This window comes from Hyla sarda, chromosome 2 (genome assembly GCF_029499605.1).
Source record: "Hyla sarda isolate aHylSar1 chromosome 2, aHylSar1.hap1, whole genome shotgun sequence".
Taxonomy (NCBI): Eukaryota; Metazoa; Chordata; class Amphibia; order Anura; family Hylidae; genus Hyla; species Hyla sarda.
Window position 1 is genome coordinate 456,471,976 of NC_079190.1, and position 26,982 is coordinate 456,498,957.

At 41.1% G+C, this 26,982-nt stretch overlaps 1 protein-coding gene across 8 annotated transcripts in view; it reads right to left on the minus strand.

Annotated features, from left to right (window-relative positions):
• ROBO2 (roundabout guidance receptor 2) overlaps nt 1-26,982 on the minus strand; it is a 524,692-nt gene that overhangs the window by 83,736 nt on the left and 413,974 nt on the right. For all 8 annotated transcript variants that reach the window (XM_056559374.1, XM_056559371.1, XM_056559377.1 and 5 more), the window contains exons 9-13: nt 21,685-21,853; nt 11,006-11,211; nt 8,395-8,476; nt 8,142-8,307; nt 3,854-4,020 (exon numbers count right to left, since the gene is read on the minus strand). In XM_056559374.1, the coding sequence (XP_056415349.1) occupies nt 3,854-4,020; nt 8,142-8,307; nt 8,395-8,476; nt 11,006-11,211; nt 21,685-21,853 (790 nt within the window). The remainder of the gene's footprint in view (nt 1-3,853; nt 4,021-8,141; nt 8,308-8,394; nt 8,477-11,005; nt 11,212-21,684; nt 21,854-26,982) is intronic.

The window sequence follows — 26,982 nt, forward strand, 5'->3', positions numbered from 1 at the left end:
CTACCAGGAGACAGGCCAGTATATCAGGAGACGTGGAAGAGGCCATAGGAGGGCAACAACCCAGCAGCAGGACCGCTACCTCGGCCTTTGTGCAAGGAGGAGATGGAGGAGCACTGCCAGAGCCATGCAAAATATGCATGTGTCCACTCAAACGGTCAGAAACAGACTCCATGAGGGTGGTATGAGGGCCCGACGTCCACAGGTGGGGGTTGTGCTTACAGCCCAACACCGTGCAGGACATTTGGTATTTGCCAGAGAACATCAAGATTGGCAAATTCGCCACTGGGGCCTGTGCTCTTCACAGATGAAAGCAGGTTCACACTGAGCACATGTGACAGGCGTGATAGAGTCTGGAGACACTGTATGGAACGTTCTTCTGCCTGCAACATCCTCCAGCATGACCGGTTTGGCAGTGGGTCAGTAATAGTATGGTGTGGGGTGGCATTTCTTTGGGGGGAGGCTGCACAGCCCTCCATGTTCTTGCCAGAGGTAGCCTGACTGCCATTAGGCACCAAAATGAGATCCTTAGACCCCTTGTGAGACCATATGCTTGTGCGGTTGGCCCTGGGTTCCTCCTAATGCAAGACAATACTAGACCTCATGTGGCTGGAGTGTGTCAGCAGTTCCTGCAAGAGGAAGGCATTGATGCTATGGATTGGCCCGCCCGTTCTCCAGACCTGAATCCGATTGAGCACATCTGGGACATCATGTCTCGCTCCATCCACCAATGCCACCTTGCACGACAGACTGTCCGCCACCTCATCAGGAGCATGCCCAGGCATTGTAGGGAGGTCATACGGGCACGTGGAGGCCACACATACTACTGAGCCTCATTGTGACTTGTTTTAAGGACATTACATCAAAGTTGGATCAGCCTGTAGTGTGGTTTTCCACTTAGATTTTGAGTGTGACTCCATATCCAGACCTCCATGGGTTAATAAATTTGATTTCCATTGATCATTTTTGTGTGATTTTGTTGTCACCACATTCAACTATGTAAAGACGAAAGTATTTCCTACGATTAGTTCATTCATTCAGATCTAGGATGTGTTCGCTTAGTGTTCCCTTTATTTGTTTGAGCAGTGTGTATGTATATATCATATGTATGGACAATCCAGAGTCGCTTTAGGTTGCTCCAATGTAATTGTCACATTTAATCTCTCACTGTGGCGCCCGCTCATCTGTATCCACTGGATGGCACAAAAAGGAGAGTTTGTCTTCAAATAGGCAGAATTTCTTATGACAACCGTTCTATCCACCTGCGCTCGGCTGACTAGATACTTGTGTCAGTGAAGGGTCTCTTGTAAAGTTAAGTCTTTTAATTACTAAAATTATTGAATCGTGACCTGATTCCTGCCTAAATTAGCTGACAGCCCGGTGACTGATTATATGCATTAATACATGGTGATGTCTACTGGAGATGACAGATACTTGTAAAAATCAGCTTATTTCCATCACACTATTCCTAACTTTTTACCTATCTCTCTCATATCTCTCTCTCATATCTCTCTCATCTATTTATCTATCACACTTTCTCTAGCTTTATCTATTATCTATCTATCTTATATCTATCTCTTATCTATCTATTTATCTTATATCTATCCCATATTTCTCTATCTGTCCCATATCTATCTATCTATCTATCTTACAGTCATGGCCGTAAATGTTGGCACCCCTGACATTTTTCTAGAAAATTAAGTAATTCTCCCAGAAAAAGATTGTAGTAACACATTTTGCTATAAACATGTTTTGTGGACAGATGAGACCAAGATAGAGCTTTTTGGTAAAGCACACCATTCTACTGTTTACTGAAAATGGAGTGAGGCCTACAAAGAAAAGAACACAGAACCTACAGTGAAATCTGGTGGAGGTCAATGATGTTTTGGGGTTGTTTTGCTGCCTCTGGCACTGGGTGCCTTGAATGTGTACAAGGCATCATGAAATCTGAGGATTACCAATGGATTTTGGGTCGCACTGTACAGCCCAGTGTCAGAAAGCTGGGTTTGCGTCTGAGATCTTGGGTCTTCCAGCAGGACAATGGCCCCAAACATACATCAAAAAGTACCCAGAAATGCATGGCAACAAAGTGCTGGAGCAGGGCTACCATCCAAAATTTTGGGGCCCCTTACACAGTTCAGGCCTGGGGCCCCTGGACACCCCCGACCGTACCGCCAATTGCACATATCACGTTGCGCATCACGTGCAATATGATATCAGTATCAGCATTACAAATCGGGCTGCTACCACTCATGCACTTTTATCCCCTCGCCCCTTGATCAACCCCCTGTGCTATATCATTTGCCCCCCCCCTCTGACCCCCCCCCCCGTGCCACTTTATTCCCATCCTCTGAACTCCCCCCCGCCACTTTATTCCATTTCTACCCAGTGCACTTTTCAGTAAAAATGATATGATCTTTATTCTGTAGTTCTATACAATTACACCAATAACCAATTTTTATAGGCTTTGTTTTATTTTACTATTTTTTTTAATAACTTTTTTGTACAAAAATTTGTATACCATACTTACAATCATCCTCTTCTGACCTCTATAACTTTAGAATTGTTCCCTATACTGGGCTGTGTGAGGGCGCACCTTTTGCGCTTTGATCTGTAGTTTTTACTGGTACCATTTTTTGTTTTTGATGGGACTTTTCGATTACTTTGTATTCATTTTTTATGGCATATGAAATTACTTAAAATGAGCAATTGTGGACATTTACGCACAGGCAATACCACGTGTATTATTGTATTTAAAAAAAATGTGAAATAGGGGTGTTGTGGTGGGAATGTTAAATGCAGTGTGTGTGAATTTTATAGTGCACTGTTTTCCAAACAATGTGCCTCCAGCTGTTGCAAAGCTACAACTCCCAGCATGCCCAGACAGCCGTCGGCTCTCCGGGCATGTTGGGAGTTGTAGTTTTGTAACAGCTGGAGGTACCCTGGTTGAAAAACACAGATCTAGTTATTTGTGTGTGAGTGTGTATGTACTATAGGTTACCTTCTCATGATACACATTCTTCCTGGGCCACCACAGCACAGCAGTCAGGCTCCTCCCACCCATGTGACCGATCACATGGTAATGACACCATTGAAGGTCCTCTGCCCTCCCATACACAGCCCGATGTTCGGCAGTTAATTGCTCCACTGTATTGTTGCAGTATTAGGTTGCAGCTACCAGTGGAAGCAGAAGACTGCTATTTTAACAGCAGTCTTCTGCTTCTGTGCTGGGGCATTGGGGCCCTGGACACTTACTGGGGTACTGGCTGTACCCCCCTGATGGCGGCCCTGTGCTGGAGAGTTCTGAAGTGGCCAGCAATGAGTCCAGGTCTAAATCCCATTGAACACCTGTGGAGAGATCTTGAAATTGCTGCTGGGAAAAGGCACCTTCCAATAAGAGAGACCTGGAGCAGTTTGCAAAGGAAGAGTGGTCCAACATTCCGGCTGAGAGGTGTAAGAAGCTTATTGATGATTATAGGAAGCAACTGATTTCAGTTATTTTCTCCAAAGGGCGTGCAACCAAATATTAAGTTAAGGGTGCCAATAATTTTCTCCAGACCATTTTGGAGTCCAATTTGCTTTTTTTCCCCTCCCTTTTTTGGTTTAATTCCAATAAACACAAAGGGAATAAACATGTGTATAGCAAAACATGTGTTACTGCAATCCTTTTCTGTGAGAAATACTTCATTTTCTTGAAGAATTTCAGGGGTGCCAACATTTACGGCCATGACTGTGTATCTATATATCCCATATCTATCTATCTATATTATATCTATCTTATATCTATATAGCCCATATCTATCTATAATATATCTATCTCTATCTATATAGTTGTAATGACACTTTTTCCCATTACCTTGTGTTCGTACTGGATCAGACATCGGGCTTGGATCACTAAGACCTTCGGCATTGATAGCTCTCACCATGAAAAGATATATTGTATTTGGCCGCAGCCCCTTCACGGTGTACAGCGTGGTCTTCACATGATTTGCTACTGTCTGCCAACTATTGCTGACAGATTGGCTGCAGAAAATAAAAATACTGTGTTAGAACTTTTAATCATTGTGACAATATTTCCAGACATTACAGATAAGCTTTCTGATATGTAGCCCGGCCGGCCTGTCACTGGGTGCAGCAGATCTGATTACAATGTAATTTATTTTTATCTGGGCCTGCAGGTAATCCTTGTGCGTTATCATAGGGTGTAGCTGTCTACATGGTGACCGCAGTTCACATTCAGGGGTGCTGCTTGTGCTTCTTCTCAAATGGATGGCCAAAAGGTGCAGCATGAGGATAGTCATATATAGGGAGATTTATCAAAACTTGTGAAGAGGAAATGTGGCGAAGTCCATAGCAACCAATCAGATCACTTCTTTCATTTTTTAAAGAGACTTTTTTTAAATGAAAGAAGCAATTTGATTGGTTGCTATGGACAACTGCACCAGTCTTCCTCTACACACATTTTTCTTAAACTTTCCATGGTATATAGGAAAGATCAGTGTATAGAGAAAATCAGTGGGGAGGCGCTAAATCAGTGATTTCCAAACAGTGTGCCTCCAGCTGTTGCTAAATTATTAATCCCAGCATGCCCATGCAGCCAACTGCTCCCAGCGTGTCCAGACAGCCATTGGTTGTATGGGCATCCTGGGAGTTGTAGTTTTGCAACAGCTGGAGGCACACTGTTTGGAAAACCTTTCTCTAAATAACAATTCTATACACAATCTCACATCTATCTATTCATCTAAAATCTATCTATCTCATATCTATCTATTATCTATGTATCTCTATATCTCTATATCTCATATCTATCTATTATCTATCTGTGGTACGCCTGGGGGTTGTAGGGCAGTAGGGGTGTTGCATTTCTATATGATAAAGGGCGCTGTTAACCTTTGTCACTCGTGATGCCAGGGTGAGGGTTAAAACTCTGTAGTGATGCTGGGCCTATCGCCACCCTTCCCAAGAGCGATAGGTGAGTGTGAAATAAATAGATTGTCCACAGCAGTGCTGAACTTAAAACTTGCAGGAATCTTTACTGAAGATTTTCTGTATTTGCAGTAACGATAACAGTCCAGATAACCGAGTCTATTTAAACAGCACAGCAGTGATTGACAGATACTTAGGACCGGAAAGTTCCCTTTACATTTAGAGGATTGTATTTGCATAGATCCGCCGGATTTAGGGGTTGGATTAGGTCCGGAGATCTTGCGGAGATGGAGGGGAATTTTAAGAACTATCCGTCACTAGCGCAGGCCTAAGCCGCAAGGCTTTGGGCCTAGTAATTTGTCTTGTAAGCTGCGGAGGTCCTACCTCATCCAGAGTCAGCAACCCAAGAGAGAGATCAAGATGGCGCAGGGGCTGGCAATTTTGGATTGGTCCAATCAGCTGTCACTCACAGTTACAGTGAATTGTGGGTGATCACATGTCCAAAACCACCAAAGGTCCTTTAGCAAAAACCATAGAGTTCTGCAACCCGGTCACATGACTCGCAGGTCCTGCGACGTTAAAACAGTGAGTATTACCATATAAATTTATTTAGATAGATAATATTTACAAATATTAAGTGACTAAGGGGTGACTAGGGGTTAAATGAGGAAAGCGAACCCCGACAGGCCTAGGGAACTTTGGGGACTAATAACCAAGGCACAGCATGAAATGCTGTGCCGGGACACCGCATATCTATCTCATATCTATCTGTCTATCATCTATCTATCTCTCGCTATCTATCTAATATATATAAATATGTATATATATATATATATATATATATATATATATATATATATATATAGCTATCTGTATGTGTTTATCTATCTCTCTATCTAGTTGTTTTATAAAAAAAAAAAAAAAAAGCATAATACAATATTAATTAAAAAGCCAGGAAAGGCTCCGCTCTGACTAAGCTCGCACATTGAGGACCATTAAGAAGTCCAGAGCTACTGTTGATTCATGTTAATATGTAGTAAATGCAGGCAGTGGTGCATGTACTGTATGCCTAAGCTAACGCTATATGTATCTAAGAACAAGCATCTGTCAGGATGTCACCGAGGCGCTGGCGGCTTACAGATATATTAAATAACAATTACCACAACTGGAGGAAGATGGATGACTGTGGCAACTACCTGATCCCGAGAAATCCTGTCATCTGGCAATGTGGCATTCTGCTTACCTGGCTACTTGTGGTTGTCAAAAAATGATGCTGCATCAGTAGAAAGTGCACTTATAGCGTTCCGTAGATGAGTAAAGCTAGTCCGGATGGTAGATGGTACATATGTAGCTGAGCTGTATGTGTTGTTTATCATCATCAGTTTGACATAGTGTTTTTCAACCAGTGTGCCTCCAGCTGTTGCAAAACTACGTGACTGCTGAAGATACTGTAACCGAGCACTGAATTCTGCTATCTAGGCTGCCCGGGCATGTTGGGAGTTGTAATTTTGCAACAGCCGGTTGGGAAACACTGGTCTACGGGACTACCAAAGATACTGTAACCAAGAACTTGTATTCTGCTACCTATAGCAGTCCCATAGACAATGAAAGAAGTGGCACTGGCATACTCCCTGACACTCCATTCAAATGGGATTGTCAGGCATTCATGCTCTCGAGATCACAGGGGGTCCGACCGCTGGTCGGACCCCCTGTGATCTCGAGAGCATGATACCCGAAAATCCCATTTGAATGGAATGTCAGGGAATATGCCTGACACTTATCCCCAATCTGGTGCCTAGAAAATAATTGTTAAGGGGTACTCCGTTGGAAAACTTTTTTATTATATTTATTTATTTTTTACGGGTATTCATAGTTTGAGGGCCTTCCTGGGCAAACACTGGGGTGAGGTTTAAAGTGTTGATAGCATTATTAAAGGGGTACTCCGGTGGAAAACTTTTTTTTTTTCTTTAATCAACTGGTGCCAGAAAGTATAACAGATTTGCAAATTACTTCTATTAAAAAATCGTAATCCTTCCAGGACTTATTAGCTGCTGAATACTACAGAAGAAATGATTTTCTTTTTGGAACACAGAGCTCTCTGCTGACATCATGACCACAGTGCTCTCTGCTGACATCTCTGTCCATTTTAAGAACTGTCCAGAGTAGGAGAAAATCCCCATAGCAAACATATGCTGCTCTGGACAGTTCCTAAAATGGACAGAGATGTCAGCAGAGAGCACTGTGCTCGTGATGTCAGCAGAGAGCTCTGTGTTCCAAAAAGAAAATAATTTCCTCTGTAGTATTCTGCAGTTAATAAGTCCTGGAAGGATTAAGATTTTTTTAATAGAAGTAATTTACAAATCTGTTTAACTTTCTGGCACCAGTTGATTAAAGAAAAAAAAAAAAAAGGTTTTCCACCGGAGTACCCCTTTAATAATGCTATAAACACTTTAAACCTCACCCCAGTGTTTGCCCAGGAAGGCCCTTAAACTATGAATACCCGTAAAGTTTCCAATTTTAAGGGGGTTTACATCGGCTCCCATATCCTTTACAAGCCACTACCTAGGAATTTCTTAGCAAAATCAAGAAGTATTAGCAAAGTGGGTAAGAAATAAGTTTATCCCTCAACCCTAATCTTTTACCTGACGATATAGGACTAAAATGCAGTTATTATGGACCTAAATAAAACCCTATAGCTTTGTGAATGATCCAATAAGTTTAATGGGGAGATTTATCAGAACCTGTGCAGAGAAAAATGGAACAGTTGCCCATAGCAACCAATCAGATCGCTTCTTATTTTTCAGAGGCCTTTAAAAAAAAAAAAAAATGAAAGAAGCGATCTGATTGGTTGCTATGGGCAACTGCACTACTCTTCCTCTACACAGGTTTACATAAATCTCCCCCCATAGAGACTCTAAGTACAAGTGATTGGCTCCAAAGTCACCAGGGGAGATTTATCAAAACCTGTCTAGAGGAAAAGTTGCTGAGTTACCCATAGCAACCAATCAGATCACTTCTTTCATTTTTCAGAGGGCTTTTCAAAAGTGAAAGAAGCAATCTGATTGGTTGCTATGGGCAACTCGGCAACTTTTCCTCTGCACAGGGTTTGATAAATCCCCCCCACCATCTTTATCTTCTCTTTATTGTGAACATTAGATTCTTTTCCTCATACCATATACACGTATTAATAAGATATATCATACACAAAGCTATCTCACCTGAAGGCCTCAATGATATAAGACGTTACGGGTAGGACTCCCAGGGTGCCTGGTTGCCATGACAGAGTGACACTATTCTTGCTGACATCGGTAACCTGAGGCTTTGATGGCGACCCGGGCAAGTCATTCATGTCATAGCTCTTGCTTATACTCGCGCCCCCAGATTCTAAGATTAAACAGAAAAGTACAGAGATACAGAGAATGCTATCAAATGACCATATCACTGTATACCAATAGGGTCTAAATCTCATACCTGTCACCTCCAAAACAGAGCTCCATGTAGATTCACCACTTGAGCTAGTAGCGACGCACGTGTAGGTGCCAGAATCAGATGTCTTTAAGAAAAAAAAAAACAATAAGATTGTTAAATGGATACTGTCAGGTAAAAAAAAAAAAAAAAAAATATATATATATATATATATATATATATATATATATATATATATATTGTCAAAACATTAACCTTTCTAATATGCTCCATTAAAAAAAAAGCTCCTTTTTTTGTAGAAATCATGGCCTATAAACAAAAAAAACACCACTACGGGCAGCATAATCTTTGTCCCAGCTGAAGCACAGGCTGGCACAAAGTCCAGGAATTGAGGGTGGAACTAGCACTCTGTGCTCACTCCTGTCCTGTCTATCAGGCTCATGTCTGGCAACAGAGGGGGGGGGTTACAGAGCAGCCTGCATTGATTGGATATGGAGATTCAGCACTGCACACTGGAGATTCAGCATGCTTGAAAAAGGCTCCAGGAGGAGCTGAAACGTTGTAATGCTGACATGAGATATTAAATCACTTATTTTGTTGGAGTGCAGCGCCTGTATCTGGTTCTTATCTTGGGTGGACTCTGATCAAGTCCTTTGGGACGCTGGCACCAATTTTTTGGTTGGACTGGATAAGTGGTGCTGCTTTATTTTGGGATTATATATGAGAGTGGAAAAAAAACAGAAATATTTAGTTTTCAATAAATGGAAAAATCTTTTTACATTTATTATATTGTATTGTATTATACTGTAATCTTTTTAAATGTATTATATTCCCTATGGTTAACGCATGGTTCTCCTTGGGCAAGGACACACACTACATACACTACATTACAGTAAAATACAGATCATTTTTGGTCGGTGACTCAGAGTGCACGGAGAGTTTAGAGACCACCTTTAGAAACCGCAGACCATGCCTGTTATCCTGTTCATCACCGCAGCTAATTTAAAAGAATATTTAGTAGAGAAGCCGCACACGTTCTTAGAGATGACTCGGGATCACCGAGCTCCCACCTTGAAGGGCGGCTTTTTTTTCCCCCGCAAACTCCTGGGGATCTTGCCTATTGAAGCGCACTGTTTAATCCAACAGTACAATAAAAATGCATTAACCTTTGTGGTCAGTTCCTGCCTTCCGTATTGAGTGAGAGGCTAAATTGTTTACTCAAGGAGTGCTGACATTCATTTTTTTAATAAATTCAATTTTGTTCCAAGGAAGTTAATAATTAATTTATGGTCAGCGACAGACAGCGGCAGACATAACCCTCTGAGTATTTCATATTGTCACTACTGTAGGACTGCATTATAAGAGGCGTCTGTACTGTATGGGCATAATACCTACATAGATCCTTTTACAGTACACATGATGGGAAATTTCTAAATGTATAAATATGGTGTTGATAAATTCCCACAGAAAAGTTGTAAGTGGGGTCTGCATTCTTAGATGGGCTTGTCTATTTAATTAAAGGTGAAAATAGTGAAATAGAAACACAGCCGCACATCCACCATTTGTATTTTGATCTACTTGCTTCTCAGCATAAATTCAAATACTAACAGGTTGTTACTATACATTTTGATCAAAAAGTACAAGCTCACTCGTCACGTTAAAGCCACCTAGTCAGAGTGGGTCCCTAACCTAACAATGACATAACGCTTGGCGGTGACCACTACCATGGCAATATCAAGTCCATTGGGGTAATGACCCAGGGGCCAGGTAGCCCCACTGCTGCCCGACCAAGACCCTGGCTCCGGGCCACACCACCCCACAGACAAAGCATCACAGCAACAATGGCCGCCACAGAGCACCACACCAGTGTGAACACCTACCATGTGCTCCCTGCCAGGGGTTTTCCAGTTTGAAACCATTTAACATTCCCTATTGGGGGGGGGGGGGGGGGTACTGGGTAAATAAAGGAGGGTTCCTCTGTTCAGGATCCTCATCTCTTCACCAGAGGGGAGAATTGTTACAAAGAATGTCTCATGCTCTGAAGGAACTGTCTAGTCCTACATTATCCAGACAATCTATTGATGTGAATGGATGCTGTGTAAAATCTACTTTCACCTGAGGTGGCACTGTTGGGATACTGAACACTTACTGTTAGATTTCCCTACAAATTAGAGTTGATTGTTAGGGGTCCAAGCAGAGGGACGCATTGTAGGGCAGCTTATAGTTAAAGGGGTACTTTGCCCCTAGACATCTTATCCCCTATCCAAAAGATAAGGGATAAGATGTCTAGGAGTCAAGTACTCCTTTAAGGGAGCCTTTTAACAAGTAAGGATTGTAGAAGTAGAGAACTATTTCGAGGGTCTACCTAAAATAAAATGACATAAAAAACAAATTATATCACTTTTTACAGTCACCTTCTTTTGTGATGCAAGTCACATGACACCCCTTCACCATTTTCTTCACCCTTCACCACTTCCCCAATAAAAAAAATAAAAAATGATCTATCTATATATATATATATATATATATATATATATATATATATATATATATATAAGTGCAGAAACTTTTTGAATGTCCTTTGTATAATATATTGTGTACTTTAGGTTTTGTATTAATTTAATATACAACTTGGGCTTCAGCATGTTTCTCTTACCTTTAGAGATTTAATCTGTAGTGATCCTTTATCAAGAATGGATAACCGTGTATCTCGTCCCATGAAATTAAATCCTTCCTTTAACCAGCTTATGACTGGCATAGGGTCCCCCGTCGCCTTGCACTTGAGCACTGCAGTTCCATCTACTGCCAATGTCTGGTTGGCTGGGCCTTGCAGTATTATCGGAGGTGGTCTGTCTGTTAAAACTAAAAGAAACAAAATGGCAACATATTATGAGTTGAAATGTAAGGTGTCATAGAGGGACATTATAGAAGAGGACCTCCAACTGGTGGCATCACAATGCTAATCCTTTTAGAGGAGGGCTCTACGCTTCTACTCAACACTACTAGATTGAGTCTTTGGCTGTTTCCCTTCTTTCATATTGTGGAGCCTGTAGAGAGTCCTGAGCAGTTCACCCAACAGTCCCAATCAACAATCTACCCAAAAATCCACCGACAATCCCACCTCAACAGTTCCACCCAAGAGTCCCAACAAACAGCCCAACCAACAATATCAACCAACAGTCCCACCCAAGAGCCCCAATGAACAGTCCCAACCATCAGTCCCATCCAACAGTCCCACCCAACAGTCCCACCCAAGAGCCCCACCCAAGAGCCCCAAACAGTCCCACCCAAGAGCCCCAACAAACAGTCCCACCCAACAGTCTCACCTGATAGTCCCACCCAACAATCCCAACCAATAGTCTATCCGGCAGGCCCACCAGTCAGACCCACCCAAGAGTCCCAATGTACTAAACTTTATACTCATTGTATAAAGTGCCACAATTTATTTCCTTTTCTTTCCAAATAAAATAAAAAATAAATAAATGTGTCTATATATCAGTAATAAGTAAATCCTGTATTTTGGATCTTTTCCTTTACATGGTGCCCTCTATGTCAGTTTTATAGTCACATAAATTAGAAGTCTGCAACAGGCTATTGGGTTTATGACAATAGTCTGGCCATTTGCATATATCCAGCTACTACGTCATTTATTTTAATATCCTAAATGGTTTGCATTAAATGAGTTGGATCAATAACAGATTAAAAGTCCTTTTTTTTTCCATCAAAAAGAATTCTCGGCTCTGAGGGTGTACGACGTGCCCGATACAGGTTTCCATGACACTGAGGTCAGAGGTTAAATGAACACTTAGAAGTTGCAGTGAGGTGTGAACATCCATACTGCCACCAAAACTGCAACCAGTCAGCCCTCATTTCTACAACCTTCAATTCTTTTATTGTCCTGAAGCCTAAAATGCACTGACTCAAAATATATTATGGACCATTTACTCTATAACACGGTGAAGTAGGATTTACTATTATGCTATGTTCACACTCTGTAAAATCAAAACAAAAGTGTCGTATGGCAGGTACATAATATTTGCTATTACCATACACTGGGCAACACTTTTTCAACATGTTCAAGGTTGGAGGTTTAGTTCATAAAAAGGGTGTGTAGCTGAATTTACTAGTAAGTAAGGATAATATCTGGCATAAATTTTGGCGCAAGCTACACAAAAAAGGCGTAAATGACTGTGCATGTGTATCTGGACAGAGATATGGTAACCAACATGCACCACAATAGTTGATATTACAAAAAAATACACCTCCCACAAAGCAGTCATCATGTCGGACACTCAGCAAACAATAGTAAGTTCTCCCCATTGTTTATAAAAAAATAAATAAAATAAATCCAAGGTTGGAATTATGGCAGTTTTAAAACAATGGCCCAGATTTACTATTGAAAATGCATCAGAATGTTTGTGCAATTTTGAATACACCCAAAGCTACGCCACTTTCCCTTGTGATAAATAAGGATTATATCAGGCCACTATTATATCATCCACTACTGCGGATTTTCTGTTGATCCATTGAAGCCAATGGTTTAAAAATCCTATACCTACAGGGGGGCTGCTAATATATACAGGGGGAGGGTCCCAGGCCTTGAGCTGTGTAAGGGGCCCTTAAAGGGGCACTCCACTGAAAAACATATTTTTTTTAATCAGGAAGTTAAACAGATTTGTATATTACTTCTGTCTAAAAATCTTAATCCTTCCAGTACTTATCAGCTGCTAGATGCTCAACAGGAAGTTCTTTTCTTTTTCAATTTCCTTTCTATCTCACCACAGTGCTCTCTGCTGACACCTCTATTCATATCTTGTGAGAAGGCGAAGGGCATTGTGGTTGATGGTCGGTATGTTTCAATAAGTGAAATAAGAGCCGATAATTGTCCAGTGTCTGTGCTGTGATGCAGACTGACACTGTTGCTGTAGTATGGCTGGAAAGCCAATCCAGGACGGCTTTTACTGGGAATGGTCAAGTGTTGGGTGGGTTCCATTCCCCACTATCCAGGCCGCATTTTGTTGGCCTTAAAGGCTCCACCAGCTGAGGGGGATTTGCATGTTGCAGCTCACACTGCCAGAGAGCTGAGTTTTGAGATCTTCCTTGTGGTCTGCCTTGTGGAGTGTGGAAGCTGGTGAGCAGAGTGCCTGGAGGCTTGGAAAAGACTTGCTTGATGCCGCATGGATTTGAAAAGTTCTGTTTCCGTGCCTCTATACTGCAACTGCATCTGTCTGCAAGAGTGAGTCATCACTATATATATATATATATATATATATATATATATATATATATATATATATAAATATATATATATATATATATATATATATAAATATATATATATATATATATATATATATATATATATATATATATATATATATATATATATATATCAGGTAGTTTGCCTAACAGCTCTTCTCTTCTGATCCAGGAATTGGCAGTGGCTTTTCTCAATGGGAACAAAGGATCAGGCAGCAGAAATTAAACATGTCTGATCCTTCCCTGCCCAAATATAGTCTAGCAAGGAAGAGTCGAGAGGCTTCTATATACATAAGAGCAGCGGTCTTCAAACTGTGGACCTCAAGCTGTTGCAAAACTACAACTCCCAGCATGTTAGGAGTTGTATACAACAGCTTGAGGTCCACAGTTTGGAAACCATTGCTTGGCCAGAGTTGGCCAGTCCAACTAAAACAGGTGGGTTTGATTGACACATGTCTAATATGAGGAAATCATTTGTATTTTTAAACAATTGTGCACCGTGTTGCAGTAGCCGATTCACCAGCTTTCCCATATAACCCATTAGGAGACACGGCAATACATTTTCTGCTTTTAACGCAAAACCTTTCATTCCATCACTAACATTATCCAGATTGACCGGCCTTGTCCAAACAAGAAACGTAATTCTTTTGCTGGATTTGCATAATGTTTTTAATTCCACGGGATGTACTTTGATCAACTTTGCTCTCCGTCCAAATATAATTTAGAATACATCACCCGTCTGTACGGGACACAACAAATTGCAAATATTTATGTAAAACCTAATCTTTTTTTTTTTCTATGAATATTTCTGCTAATAAACAGCAGTTCATGTCTGCCGTGAATCTACATAATGCATCTTTTAACCAGTTAACAATAAATAGCCATTAACCGGCCAGTGGCAAAAAAATTAGATGCATTACACCAGCGGGGCCACTGTGAATATTTATGCAAATATCATTGCGGGTAATTACGGTAAATGTAATCTTTATTTATTTATTTATTTATTTATTTATTTTTTTTTGAGTACTTTGAAAGTTAAAGGAAGCATGAAAAACGGCATAAATTAGCTACCCCCCTCCTCCTCCCACATTTACAATGTAACATGGAAATCACACACGGATCCTTACATTGGTATAACCTCTGCTGAATTGCAGTCGTGGCTGTATTGTTACCGATAGACTGCATCCTTTTTTACTAGCGAACACAAAGAATTTCTCATCACGGGTATCCTTGAACCTAGCTTGCTCCTTGCAGTAAATCTACTTCCGTACCAGCAGGTGCAACTATTAACAGCTCAATGGTCTGGGAGCCAATGTTTATCTCTTGTGTTTGTTCCAATCACAGCTCCTGCCCCCAGTCACCTCTGTGCCACCGACAGATATTGAAAAATATTGCCTCCCCATTAATTGAGGAGACCTTTTAATCTGCACAGTAATTTCCATGGCGGAAAAATGCATAATTTTTGTCAGAGAGAAAAGATATAAAAAAAGTACAGAAGCCATTAGTGGTAGTGTTAGCAAAAGACAAACATTAGTAAATGTAACTCTATCAATGCTACACGGTATACAGATACAGTGGGGCAGAAAAGTATTTAGTCAGCCACCAATTGTGCAAGTTCTCCCACTTAAAAAGAAAGAGGCCTGTAATTTTCATCATAGGTATACCTCAACTATGAGAGACATAATGAGAAAAATAAAATAAAATCACATTGTCTGATTTTTAAATTTTTTTTTTGCATATTATGGTGGAAAATAAGTATTTGGTCACCTACAAACAAGCTAAATTTCTGGCTCTCACAGACCTGTAACTTCTTCTTTAAGAGTCTCCTCTGTCCTCCACTTGTTACCTGTATTAATGGCACCTGTTTGAACTTGTTATCAGTATAAAAGACACCTGTCCACAACCTCAGTCACACTCCAAACTCCACTATGGCCAAGACCAAAGAGCTGTCAAAGGACACCATAAATAAAATTATAGACCTGCACCAGGCTGGGAAGACTGAATCTGCAATAGGCAAGCAGCTTGGTGTGAAGAAATCAACTGTGGGAGCAATTATTAGAAAATGGAAGACATACAAGACCACTGATAATCTCCCTCAATCTTGGGCTCCACGCAAGATCTCATCCCGTAGTGTCAAAATGATCACAAGAACGGTGAGCTAAAATCCCAGAACCACACAGGGGGTCCTAGTGAATGACCTGCAGAGAGCTGGGATCAAAGTAACAAAGGCTACCATCAGTAAAACACTATGCCGCCAGGGACTCAAATCATGCAGTGTCAGACGTGTCCCCCTGCTTAAGCCAGTACATGTCCAGGCCCATCTGAAGTCTGGATGATCCAGAAGAGTATTGGGAGAATGTCATGTGGTCAGATGAAACCAAAGTAGAACTTTTTGGTAAAAAACTCAACTCGTCGGGTTTGGAGGAGAAAGAATGCTGAGTTCCATGCAAAAAACACCATACCTACTGTGAAGCAGGGGGGTGGAAACATCATGCTTTGGGGCTGTATTTCTGCTAAGGGTCCAGAAAAACTGATCCGTGTAAAGGAAAGAATGAATGGGGCAGTGTATTGTAAGATTTTGAGTGTAAACCTCCTTCCATCAGTAAGGGCTTTGAAGATGAAGCGTGGCTGGGTCTTTCAGCATGACAATGATCCCAAACACACACCCCAGGCAACGAATGAGTGGCTTCATAAGAAGCATTTCAAGGTCCTGGAGTGGCCTAACCAGTCTCCAGATCTCAACCACGTAGAAAACTGTGTTGCCCAGCGACAGCCCCGAAACATAACTGCTCTAGAGGAGATCTGCATGGAGGAATGGGCCAAAATACCAGCAACAGTGTGTGAAAACCTTCTGAAGACTTACAGAAAACGTTTGACCTGTGATTTTATGGATTTTTTTTTCTCATTCTGTCTCTCATAGTTGAGGTATACCTATGATGAAAACAACAGGCCTCTCTCATCTTTTTAAATGGTGGCTGACTAAATACTTTTTTGCCCCACTGTACACTGCTTGGAAATTTAGTCTGGTTGTGATTTAATTAAAAGTAAAGGATGGATGATATAATGGTCCCTCAAGTTACAATATGAATTAGTTTCAGGACGACCATTGTATGGTGAAACCATTGTATGATGAGACTATAACTCTATGGAAACCTGGTAATTGGTTCCAAAGCTCTCAAAATCTCATCCAGGAGAAAAATGAGAATTAAAGAAAAATAAGTACCAGTAGATAATTAGTAAAGATAAAACAAGTCCTTACACATAAAAGTAATAAAGAGCTGCTGTGAGCTGTTAATAACTGTCTTTGTAGAGGACAGGAGCTTCTTCAGGGTCCTGTACAGTACACACAGTGTCCCAAAAAGTAAAATGGAGCCATCCTAACCAGGTGTCCAAAGGAGCAGCTAATCCTGGCACAAGTAAAGAGTAGTTTAGAACATGTAGTACCTCCCTGTACTGTACGAGGCGTTACCACACAGCCAGTCAGTGCATGCACTTCAGTAATATAGGGGTTTTACCAGTGAAATGTCCATTCTGATTGGTCGGTTCTTCCCGCCATTGACAGGTTTCGCACATCTGGACTGTCTGTAGTATTGAATGTTGAGAATGGTTTCAAGTTACAATGGTCCAGAAAAGACCACTGTATGCGGAAAATATTGTAACCTGAGGCCATTGTAAGTTTAGGGACCACTGTATTGGCAATAGACTGGGCAGTAACTATAGCAAGGTTTGTTTGTAATTCCAAGATCCAGTAGTAAAGGAGTATGAAACATAAAAGCACCTTGTGTAATGGTAAACTCGTCCTAGATTTGATTTGTCCTATTTTCTAGGGATGAGCGAATCGAATCTGACAAATCCGAATTCATTATGAATTTCAGGAAAAAATTGCTTCACAAGGAATGCGAATATTGCCGCAATTTGATCGCACAAATCACTTCAATAAACTCCATTTAATGTGGTCCAGGCTCCAGGGCATCTAAGATGGTGGCTCCACATGTCAGGACATGGGGCAAGGAATGATGGAGAAGGCGGGAACAAGAGTAGGCAAGATGACCCTGAATCAGATGCAGCATGCAGCTTATCAGCAGCCAGCCACCCCTGTGATGTCACAGCCCTATATAATCGGCAACCATCTTGCGGCCACTCACATCAGCGTTCTATTGCAAAGAGAGAATGACAGAGAACAGTGAGTTGCACAGAAAAGATTTTATAGCAGCGATTCACCTCAAGCCCAAATCCTGCCTAGAAGCACTGATAGGGATGGGAGAGAGATTAAGAGAGAAAATGCAATTGTGGGTGTATTACAGCAGCGATTCACCTCAAAACCAAATCCAGCCTAGAAGCACTGATAGGGAAGGAAGAGAGATTGATAGAGAAAGTGCAATTTTGGGTGTAGTACACTGCGACTGTGTGCTGCAGCACTGGTGTATACAACAACTGAAAAGCTAATAGTAGCCAGCCAGGTAGGGTGAGCAGAGCACTAAAAGCCACAATCACCTGCTATTAGTGCCTTATACTGGTTGAGTAGTGGAGCTTATTGTCCTTTATTAAGTGTAACCTGTGCGTACATAGGTGGTGTACCATTTTGTTCCTGTTAAAGTCTTAAGTGCCTAGTTACTGTGAAAGGCCAGTTAAAAGTACACACCTGCTGCTGTTCTAGACAAATACTGTTTTAAGCGTAGGAGAGCGCATTGTACTCCCCTCATAAGTGAATACCACATATGTACATATAAGTGGTGTACCATTTTGTTCCTATTAAAGTCCTAAGGTCCTAGTTACTGTGAAAGGCCAGCCAAAAGTACCCACCTGCTGGTGTTGTAGACAAATACTGTTTTAATCGTACTGGAGTGCATTGTACTCTCCTCATAATTGCATATCACATACATCCATCTAAGTGGTGTTCCATTTTGTCTTAAAAAAGGGAGGCCCCACACAGGAATCTCTCCCTATTTCCACCTAAAAACCCTGGAAAATGGCAGTGTTTGTAGGTGGAAATAGGGAGAGGTTCCTGTGTGGGGCCGCCCTTTTTAGGTCTAATACTGCCACCATGTGCTCTCCTCATGCTGCTGCCAGCTCTAGGCTGTCTCATACTGCCACCATATGTTGTCGTCATGCTGCTGCCAGCTCTAGGCTGTCTCATACTGCCACCATATGTTCTCCTCATGCTGATGCCAGCTCCAGGCTGTCTCATATTGCCACCATATGTTCTCCTCATGCTGATGCCAGCTCCAGGCTGTCTCATACTGCTACCATATGTTCTCCTCATGCTGATGCCAGCTCCAGGCTGTCTCATACTGCCACCATATGTTCTCCTCATGCTGATGCCAGCTCCAGGCTGTCTCATACTGCTACCATATGTTCTCCTCATGCTGATGCCAACTCCAGGCTGTCTCATACTGCCTTGATATGTTCTCCTCATGCTGCTGCCACCTCCAGGCTGTGTCATTCTGCCACCATATAGTCTCCTCATGCTTCCACCACCTCCAGGCTGGGTCATTCATCCACTATATGCTCTCCTCATGCTGCCTTCTGCCAACTCCACGCTGTGTCATTCAGCCACTATATGGTCTCCTCATACTGATGCCACCTCCAGGCTCTATCATTGTGCCGTTCTGCGACAGTGATTCTAATAGTGACACATCTAATCTGCATGTCATACTGAATAACAGTATTATTTCACTAACCCAGCACACAACCTATTCGTGTTACAGCAAAGCAAAGTGATCTGCACCCCTGTTGACGCTCTCTGTAGCCAGAAATAGCTGTTTTTAATAGAGATTTGCCACAAATAAATTCGGACCAAACCAAATTTTTTCGGAAAATTTGTCGAATAAGCCAAATCAAATTTTTCTAAAGTTCGCTCATCTCTACTATTTTTATTACCAATGCAAAACATCAGTCATCCTTAGCATTTATCAATGTAAAGCCTCTACACCAGCATTTATCAATGTGAAACCACCTTCATCATCATTGGTTACAATAACTGGACCCAAACACGTGTGGACTGGACTATTTACTATAACTTTGTGTTTCCTGTTCTAACCAGGTAACTTATTCCTAACATGCTACTATGATGTATGTGTATGACCTTGGGCAGTACCCTGGTTTCTCACTGCCTGACCTCTTTCTGGGTTCACCGGGTCAGCCAACACTCACACGTGACTACTCTCAGAGGTCACGACCTCATAGCCCCTGCAACAATGGGTAAAAACCAGACAAGTTACTTAAACAATGCCCTTAGGGGATAAGATGTCTAATCTCAGGGGTCCCGCCGCGGGGGACCCCCGCAATTTCCACCGCGGCACCCATAGCTCGAGGCTGTCTCATACTGCCACCATATGTTCTCCTCATGCTGATGCCAGCTCCAGGCTGTCTCATACTGCTACCATATGTTCTCCTCATGCTGATGCCAACTCCAGGCTGTCTCATACTGCCTTGATATGTTCTCCTCATGCTGCTGCCACCTCCAGGCTGTGTCATTCTGCCACCATATAGTCTCCTCATGCTTCCACCACCTCCAGGCTGGGTCATTCATCCACTATATGCTCTCCTCATGCTGCCTTCTGCCAACTCCACGCTGTGTCATTCAGCCACTATATGGTCTCCTCATACTGATGCCACCTCCAGGCTCTATCATTGTGCCGTTCTGCGACAGTGATTCTAATAGTGACACATCTAATCTGCATGTCATACTGAATAACAGTATTATTTCACTAACCCAACACACAACCTATTCGTGTTACAGCAAAGCAAAGTGATCTGCACCCCTGTTGACGCTCTCTGTAGCCAGAAATAGCTGTTTTTAATAGAGATTTGCCACAAATAAATTCGGACCAAACCAAATTTTTTCGGAAAATTTGTCGAATAAGCCAAATCAAATTTTTCTAAAGTTCGCTCATCTCTACTATTTTTATTACCAATGCAAAACATCAGTCATCCTTAGCATTTATCAATGTAAAGCCTCTACACCAGCATTTATCAATGTGAAACCACCTTCATCATCATTGGTTACAATAACTGGACCCAAACACGTGTGGACTGGACTATTTACTATAACTTTGTGTTTCCTGTTCTAACCAGGTAACTTATTCCTAACATGCTACTATGATGTATGTGTATGACCTTGGGCAGTACCCTGGTTTCTCACTGCCTGACCTCTTTCTGGGTTCACCGGGTCAGCCAACACTCACACGTGACTACTCTCAGAGGTCACGACCTCATAGCCCCTGCAACAATGGGTAAAAACCAGACAAGTTACTTAAACAATGCCCTTAGGGGATAAGATGTCTAATCTCAGGGGTCCCGCCGCGGGGGACCCCCGCAATTTCCACCGCGGCACCCATAGTCATCCATTGCATGGGTGAACTTCGCTTTGTGCTGGATGACTGGTGACTACAGCCGGCCTGCCCCGTCCATTCATGTCTATGTAGCCTACGTAGCCGTCACGCCTCCTCCCATAGACATGAATGACGTCCCAAACATGGAAGCTCCAAGCTTCCACGTTCCGGACACTGCCGCTGCCGGCCCGGAGATCAGGCATCTTATCCCCTATCCTTTGAATAGGGGATAAGATGTTTTCCGGTGGATTACCCCTTTAATAATAGCCAAAAGCCATATTTGCTGGGTTGCACAGTGGGTCCACACCCTTTGCCTGTTTCAATATGCTTGCATCTGAAACAGTCCCATTCGCGTGAACTAAATAGATTTTTAATGAATACACAAATACACTGTTTATAATCTCAGTCACTTCTTAAATATAATTCGTATTCTATTGTTCGGTAAGTGGCTTTTTAGCATCCATGTGTTCTTTACACTTATCCAAATACACAACAGAAAAAAAATCTATTATATGGACTTGAATAGAAGAGTTGGAACCGCAACTTGGCATTAATTAAGGAAACAAGACCCCAAATGTTAAGGGACAGTATGCTGACACAGTTTAATCTGTTCTGTATATAATGTGCAGTCACCATATAATTTCCAGCAGTGATGGCAGGAATGGACATACTGCAATCGATGAGATCTTTTTTCTCACAGGTCACAGGAGCTCAAAGATTGACAGCGACCATGTAAACTCACCGTCAGTAACTTCCAGCTGGGCCTTTGCCAATATGCTTCCAGCTACTGTCAAAGCCTGGCAAATGTAGTAGCCGGCATCTGAACGTTGGATGTTGGCGATGGTTAGGTCTCCAGTTGGGGACACTGAATATCTACTGTTGGGTTGTGGTTGATTTGGGAAAAGCAGATTCTAATGAAAGAAAATCACAGAAAAACAAGAACAGGAAAATTATCCCAGTGTTATAGACAAAACAATGCCGCTTAATTTAATACTTCAAATTGTAAATTTAATTGGAAACATCAATATTTGTAAAAAAAAAAATATATATATTAATTTGTATAACATTTACAAGCATCTGCTGCACTCCAATTGTTCTCAGAAGATGAAACATATGGATGGAAGGCAATTTTACTCGTTCTTGATTCATTTATTGATCAAGGGAAAATGTTTCCTATTAACGGCACAATTGGAAATTATCTCAGTTTAATTAATTTATGTGTATGATGAAATGTGTAATATCTATTTTATATATGTATATCTGTTTATTTATCTACTATCTATCTATCTCTCTGTCTATTTATCCATCTCATATCTATCTATCCTATCTATATATCTCGTATCTATCTATCTTTCTATTTATCCATCTCATATCTATCTATCTATCTATCTATCTCATTTCTATCTCATATCTATCTATCTATCTCATACTATCTCAAATCTCTCTATCTACCTTATATCTATCTTTCCATTTATCTATCTCATATCTATCTACATATAATCTATCTATCTATCTATATATCATCTATCTATCTATCTATCTATTAATTTAAACGAAAAAGGCAGAGGCAGCAAAACCAAATGCAATCCACAGTGGGGTGCAGGCAAGAAACACAGTCTCAATCGTAGACTGTGAAAGTAGATTCAAGTAGAAATAATCCTTGCAGCACTTCCATAAGGTGCAAAAGCAGTATGTTTATTTACCCATGTGGATAATACAACGTTTCAGTAGCATCACACTGCCATTTTCAAGCATGCATGAGAATGGCAGTGTGATGCTGCTGAAACGTTGTATTGTCCACATGGGTAAATAAACATACTGCTTTTGCACCTTATGGAAGTGCTGCAAGGATTATTTCTACTTGTATCTATCAATTTATCTATCTCATATTTAACTATCTATCTATCTCATAACTATCTATCTCATAACTATTTCTCTATCTACAAAAAGAAAATATTTGCAGCACTCAAAGTAAAGTTATGGTGAAAAAAAGTGTAGCTTTCTTCCATCCAAGAAAGTGAAACATCGCTTTCTTTGGATGGAATAAAGCTACACTTTTATTCACCATAACTTCACTTTGAGTGTTGCAAATATTTTCTTTTTGTATTTCAAGAGTCCTGGACCAAGACTGTTCTGTTTGCTGGCACCTACTCCCATGCATTTTTGGTAGTGCTGCTTCTCAACTTTGGAGATTTATCTATCTATCTATCTATCTATCTATCTATCTATCTATCTCATATCTATCTATCTCATATCTATCTATCTATCTCATATTTAACTATCTATCTATCTCATATCTATCTATCTATCTATCTCATATTTAACTATCTATCTATCTCATATCTATCTATCTATCTATCTATCTCATATTTAGAAGAACAGAAGACTGTAGCACTCCAATATTGGTGTAGAATCAGTGGCGTTTATTCCAGCTCAAACATCAAGGCAACGTTTCGGCTGCATACAAGCAGAAAGGCTGCTTGTATGCAGCCGAAACGTTGCCTTGATGTTTGAGCTGGAATAAACGCCACTGCTTCTACACCATTATTGGAGTGCTACAGTCTTCTGTTCTTCTATATCCAAGTTGTGATTCCTGTGACCTGGGACTCCGGCCGTTTGCACCCACTACCTCTACCATTTTCAACACAGAGTGCTGCTTCCTTATCCTATTGTATCTCATATTTAACTATCTATCTCATAACTATCTATCTCTCATATCTATATATCTCATATCTGTTATGGGTAACGCTGAGGCCAGACATGCTGTCCATGAGCACACTCCTGTTCTGTCCCTCAATGCCAGCAGTGCCGCTGTCTGCATGTCGGGATGCGGTCGCAGGCTTCCGCAGGCCCGTTACCTTTCTATGCTCCTGCTCCCTCTGTCTGCTGGTGCACGCGTGGCCACTTCCAGGGGCACGTGTGTGCAGGCTCTCAGAAATTTAAGGGGCCAGTACTCCCTTAATTGGTTTTTGCTATTAGTAAAATTATAAGTGTCAGCACTTCCTCTGTTGCCTTGCCGGATCTTTGTGCCATCATTGCCTTAGAGAAAGCATTCACTTGTGTCTTGCCTTGCCGTGTATCTGACCCCATTGCTACGTATCCTGACCTTGCTCCTGTGCCGCCTGCCTTCTGACCTCTTGCTACGTGACTGACCTTGCTACAGTGCCACCAGCCCTGACCTCCTGCCTGTCCTGACTACGAATTGTGTAATCCTTCCTGCGCCACGTTTCTCCTCGGCAGCCTGTGTGGACGAGTCGTATCAGGGGTAGCGACCTGGGTGCTGCCTGCCGCAGCAAGTCCATCCCACTTTGCAGTGGGCTCTGGTGAATACCAGCAGCACCTTAGACTCCGCTCCCTGGTACGGCCCACGCCATCATTCACACAGGTCCAGCGGATCCACTTCACCTCCAGCCGTTACAATATCTATCTATCCATCGCATATCTATCTATCTCATATCTATCTATCTATCTATCTATCTATCTATTCAAGCAATAAATCCAACAGCACTCACGGGTTCAAGTGAAAAAACACAACAGTGTTTATTTAAACCATGTTCAGATGCAACGTTTCAGTGGTATCCACCACCTTTTTCAAGCATGTGGTGGTGGATACCACTGAAATGTTGCATCTGAACATGGTTTAAATAAACACTGTTGTGTTTTTTCACTTGAACCCGTGAGTGCTGTTGGATTTATTGCTGGAATTTATGGATGTGGTCTGCGACTGGGACCACGTTTCTTTCCTATTGCACCCGGATTACTATCAGACTTACAGTGGTAGTGCTGTCCTCCGCCATTTGGGAATATCTATCTATCTATCTATCTCATATCTATCTATCTCATATCTATCTATCTCATATCTATCTATCTATCTATCTCATATCTATCTATCTATCTAATATCTATCTATCTCATATATATCTATCGATCTCATATATATCTATCTCATATCTATCTATCGATCTCATATCTATCTATCTCATATCTATCTACTATCGATCTATCGATCTTTCTATCTATCTACTGTATCTATCTTATGATAATGTGTCTGTCCCAAATTGGAATAAATATGTCTATGCTCTTCATTAAAAAAAATACATAAACTGTTAAAAACTAAAACACTGGTAAATGACATGTTTATACAGCGATGATACATTAATTATTAACAGTCACCTGGCTAAATATCTGTTTCCTGAGTCATAGGAGTCATATTTTTTTTATACAGTAATTAAATTATAAGAGCACTTAATGGGAATGTTACCTAACACATAACATTGTGAATATAAACTCATTGACATATACTGTACGAGGCCTCACAGTCAGCTTTAGGATCCACAGTGCATGCCTTAGGCTGACATGACATGCTGGGAGTTGTATTCCACAGAGACTGGAAAACCATAGGATCAATACTACTATGTACATACGTTTAAAGGGTACCTTTCATCAAAATTTTTTTTTGATATATTATAGATTAATGGATGCAGAATAACTTTCCAATAGCCTGTTATTAAAAATATGCTTCTTTCTATTTAATTTTCCACTTTGAAAAAATGACCACTAGGGGTCTTCCTATCAGTCCTTTTTTTACAGATTTCAGACTCATGCAGGAGTCCTAAATCTCAGACTGCATCCGGAACACAGTCAAACTCAGCACTGCTCACTGCCAGGGAGCAGTGCTGTGCTTGTCTGTGTCCTGGCTACAGGTAGGAAGACCCCTGGTAGGACTGGTAGGAAGACCCCTAGTGGTCATTTTTTCAAAGTGGAAAATTAAATAGAAAGAAGCATATTTTTTTTTTAATAACATGCTAATAACATTGGCTGTCTGTGCAGAGTAAGTAGATAAAGTGAATGTCAATCTACAGCAGTGTTTTAAATCTAGGGTTCCTTCAGGTGTTGCAAAATTACAACTCCCAGCATGCCCGGACAGCCTTTGGCTGTCCGGGCATGCTGGGGGTTGTAGTTTTGCAACATCTGGAGGCACCCTGGTTTGGAAACACTGACATGCAGTCAGGCTCCATTCATTTTCACGGGCACTGTATTACAGATACATATAACACTGAGGTTTTAGGAAGCCATATTACGGCCCTGTTCAGGAGGCCTATGAGCTATTTGAAACGGATAGTAAGTTTCTAATTAAGTTCCCAAAAAAAAAAAAAAATTGTCAATCAAATCAAATTATGGACAAATAGTTTAATTCCCTTTTACAATGCTTCAGTGTTACATTAGACCAATGGACGAGTATTAAATGGAGTATTAACACCATCCAATTAGGCTAAATGACTTTAATCCTCCATGTAATGTGTCAGGTTAATGAGAAGCTCTTCTCTTATGCTGAAGTGATGGACGTCCACTCCAGAGTCTCGTGTCCCACTACAGAGCCACTTCACACAGACTAAGCACATGGTATCACGTGGTAGCTGCCTGCACATTGCTTATTGTCATACTAGTGTCTTTATATCACCTGCTAATGCCGAATTATACAACATACTGGGAATAATCTATATCTATGAGTTGTTTTTCATTTCAGGGTTGCAGAGCAGTCAGTAGGATAAAATAATAAACTGTATCAATCCACAATACATCTACATGGATATAAGAAGATTTAGCTTTTTTCCCCCAAAAACAGTGCTGCGTCTGTGTCTGGTATTTCAGCTTAACCACATTTAAAGGGGTACTCCGGAGGAAAAAAATTTTTTTCATATCAACTGGCTCCAGAAAGTTAAACAGATTTGTAAATTACTTCTATTAAAATTTCTCAATCCTTTAAGTACTTATCAGCTGCTGTATACTACAGAGGAAATTGAGTTTTTCTTTTGTGCTTTTGTGCTTTTTCGAATTTGCGATATTTCGCGAATATATGGACGTATATTCGTCATATATTCGCGTAATTCGCATTTTCGTTATATTTGCTTTTTTATTTTTTGCACATATGCGCATATTTGTGAATATTGAGCCCTCCCTTCTTTAATGGTATAGGGAACTATGACTAGTGCATTAACTCTGTGATTTTTTGCCCATTGAAACCAATAGGCCCATTGTT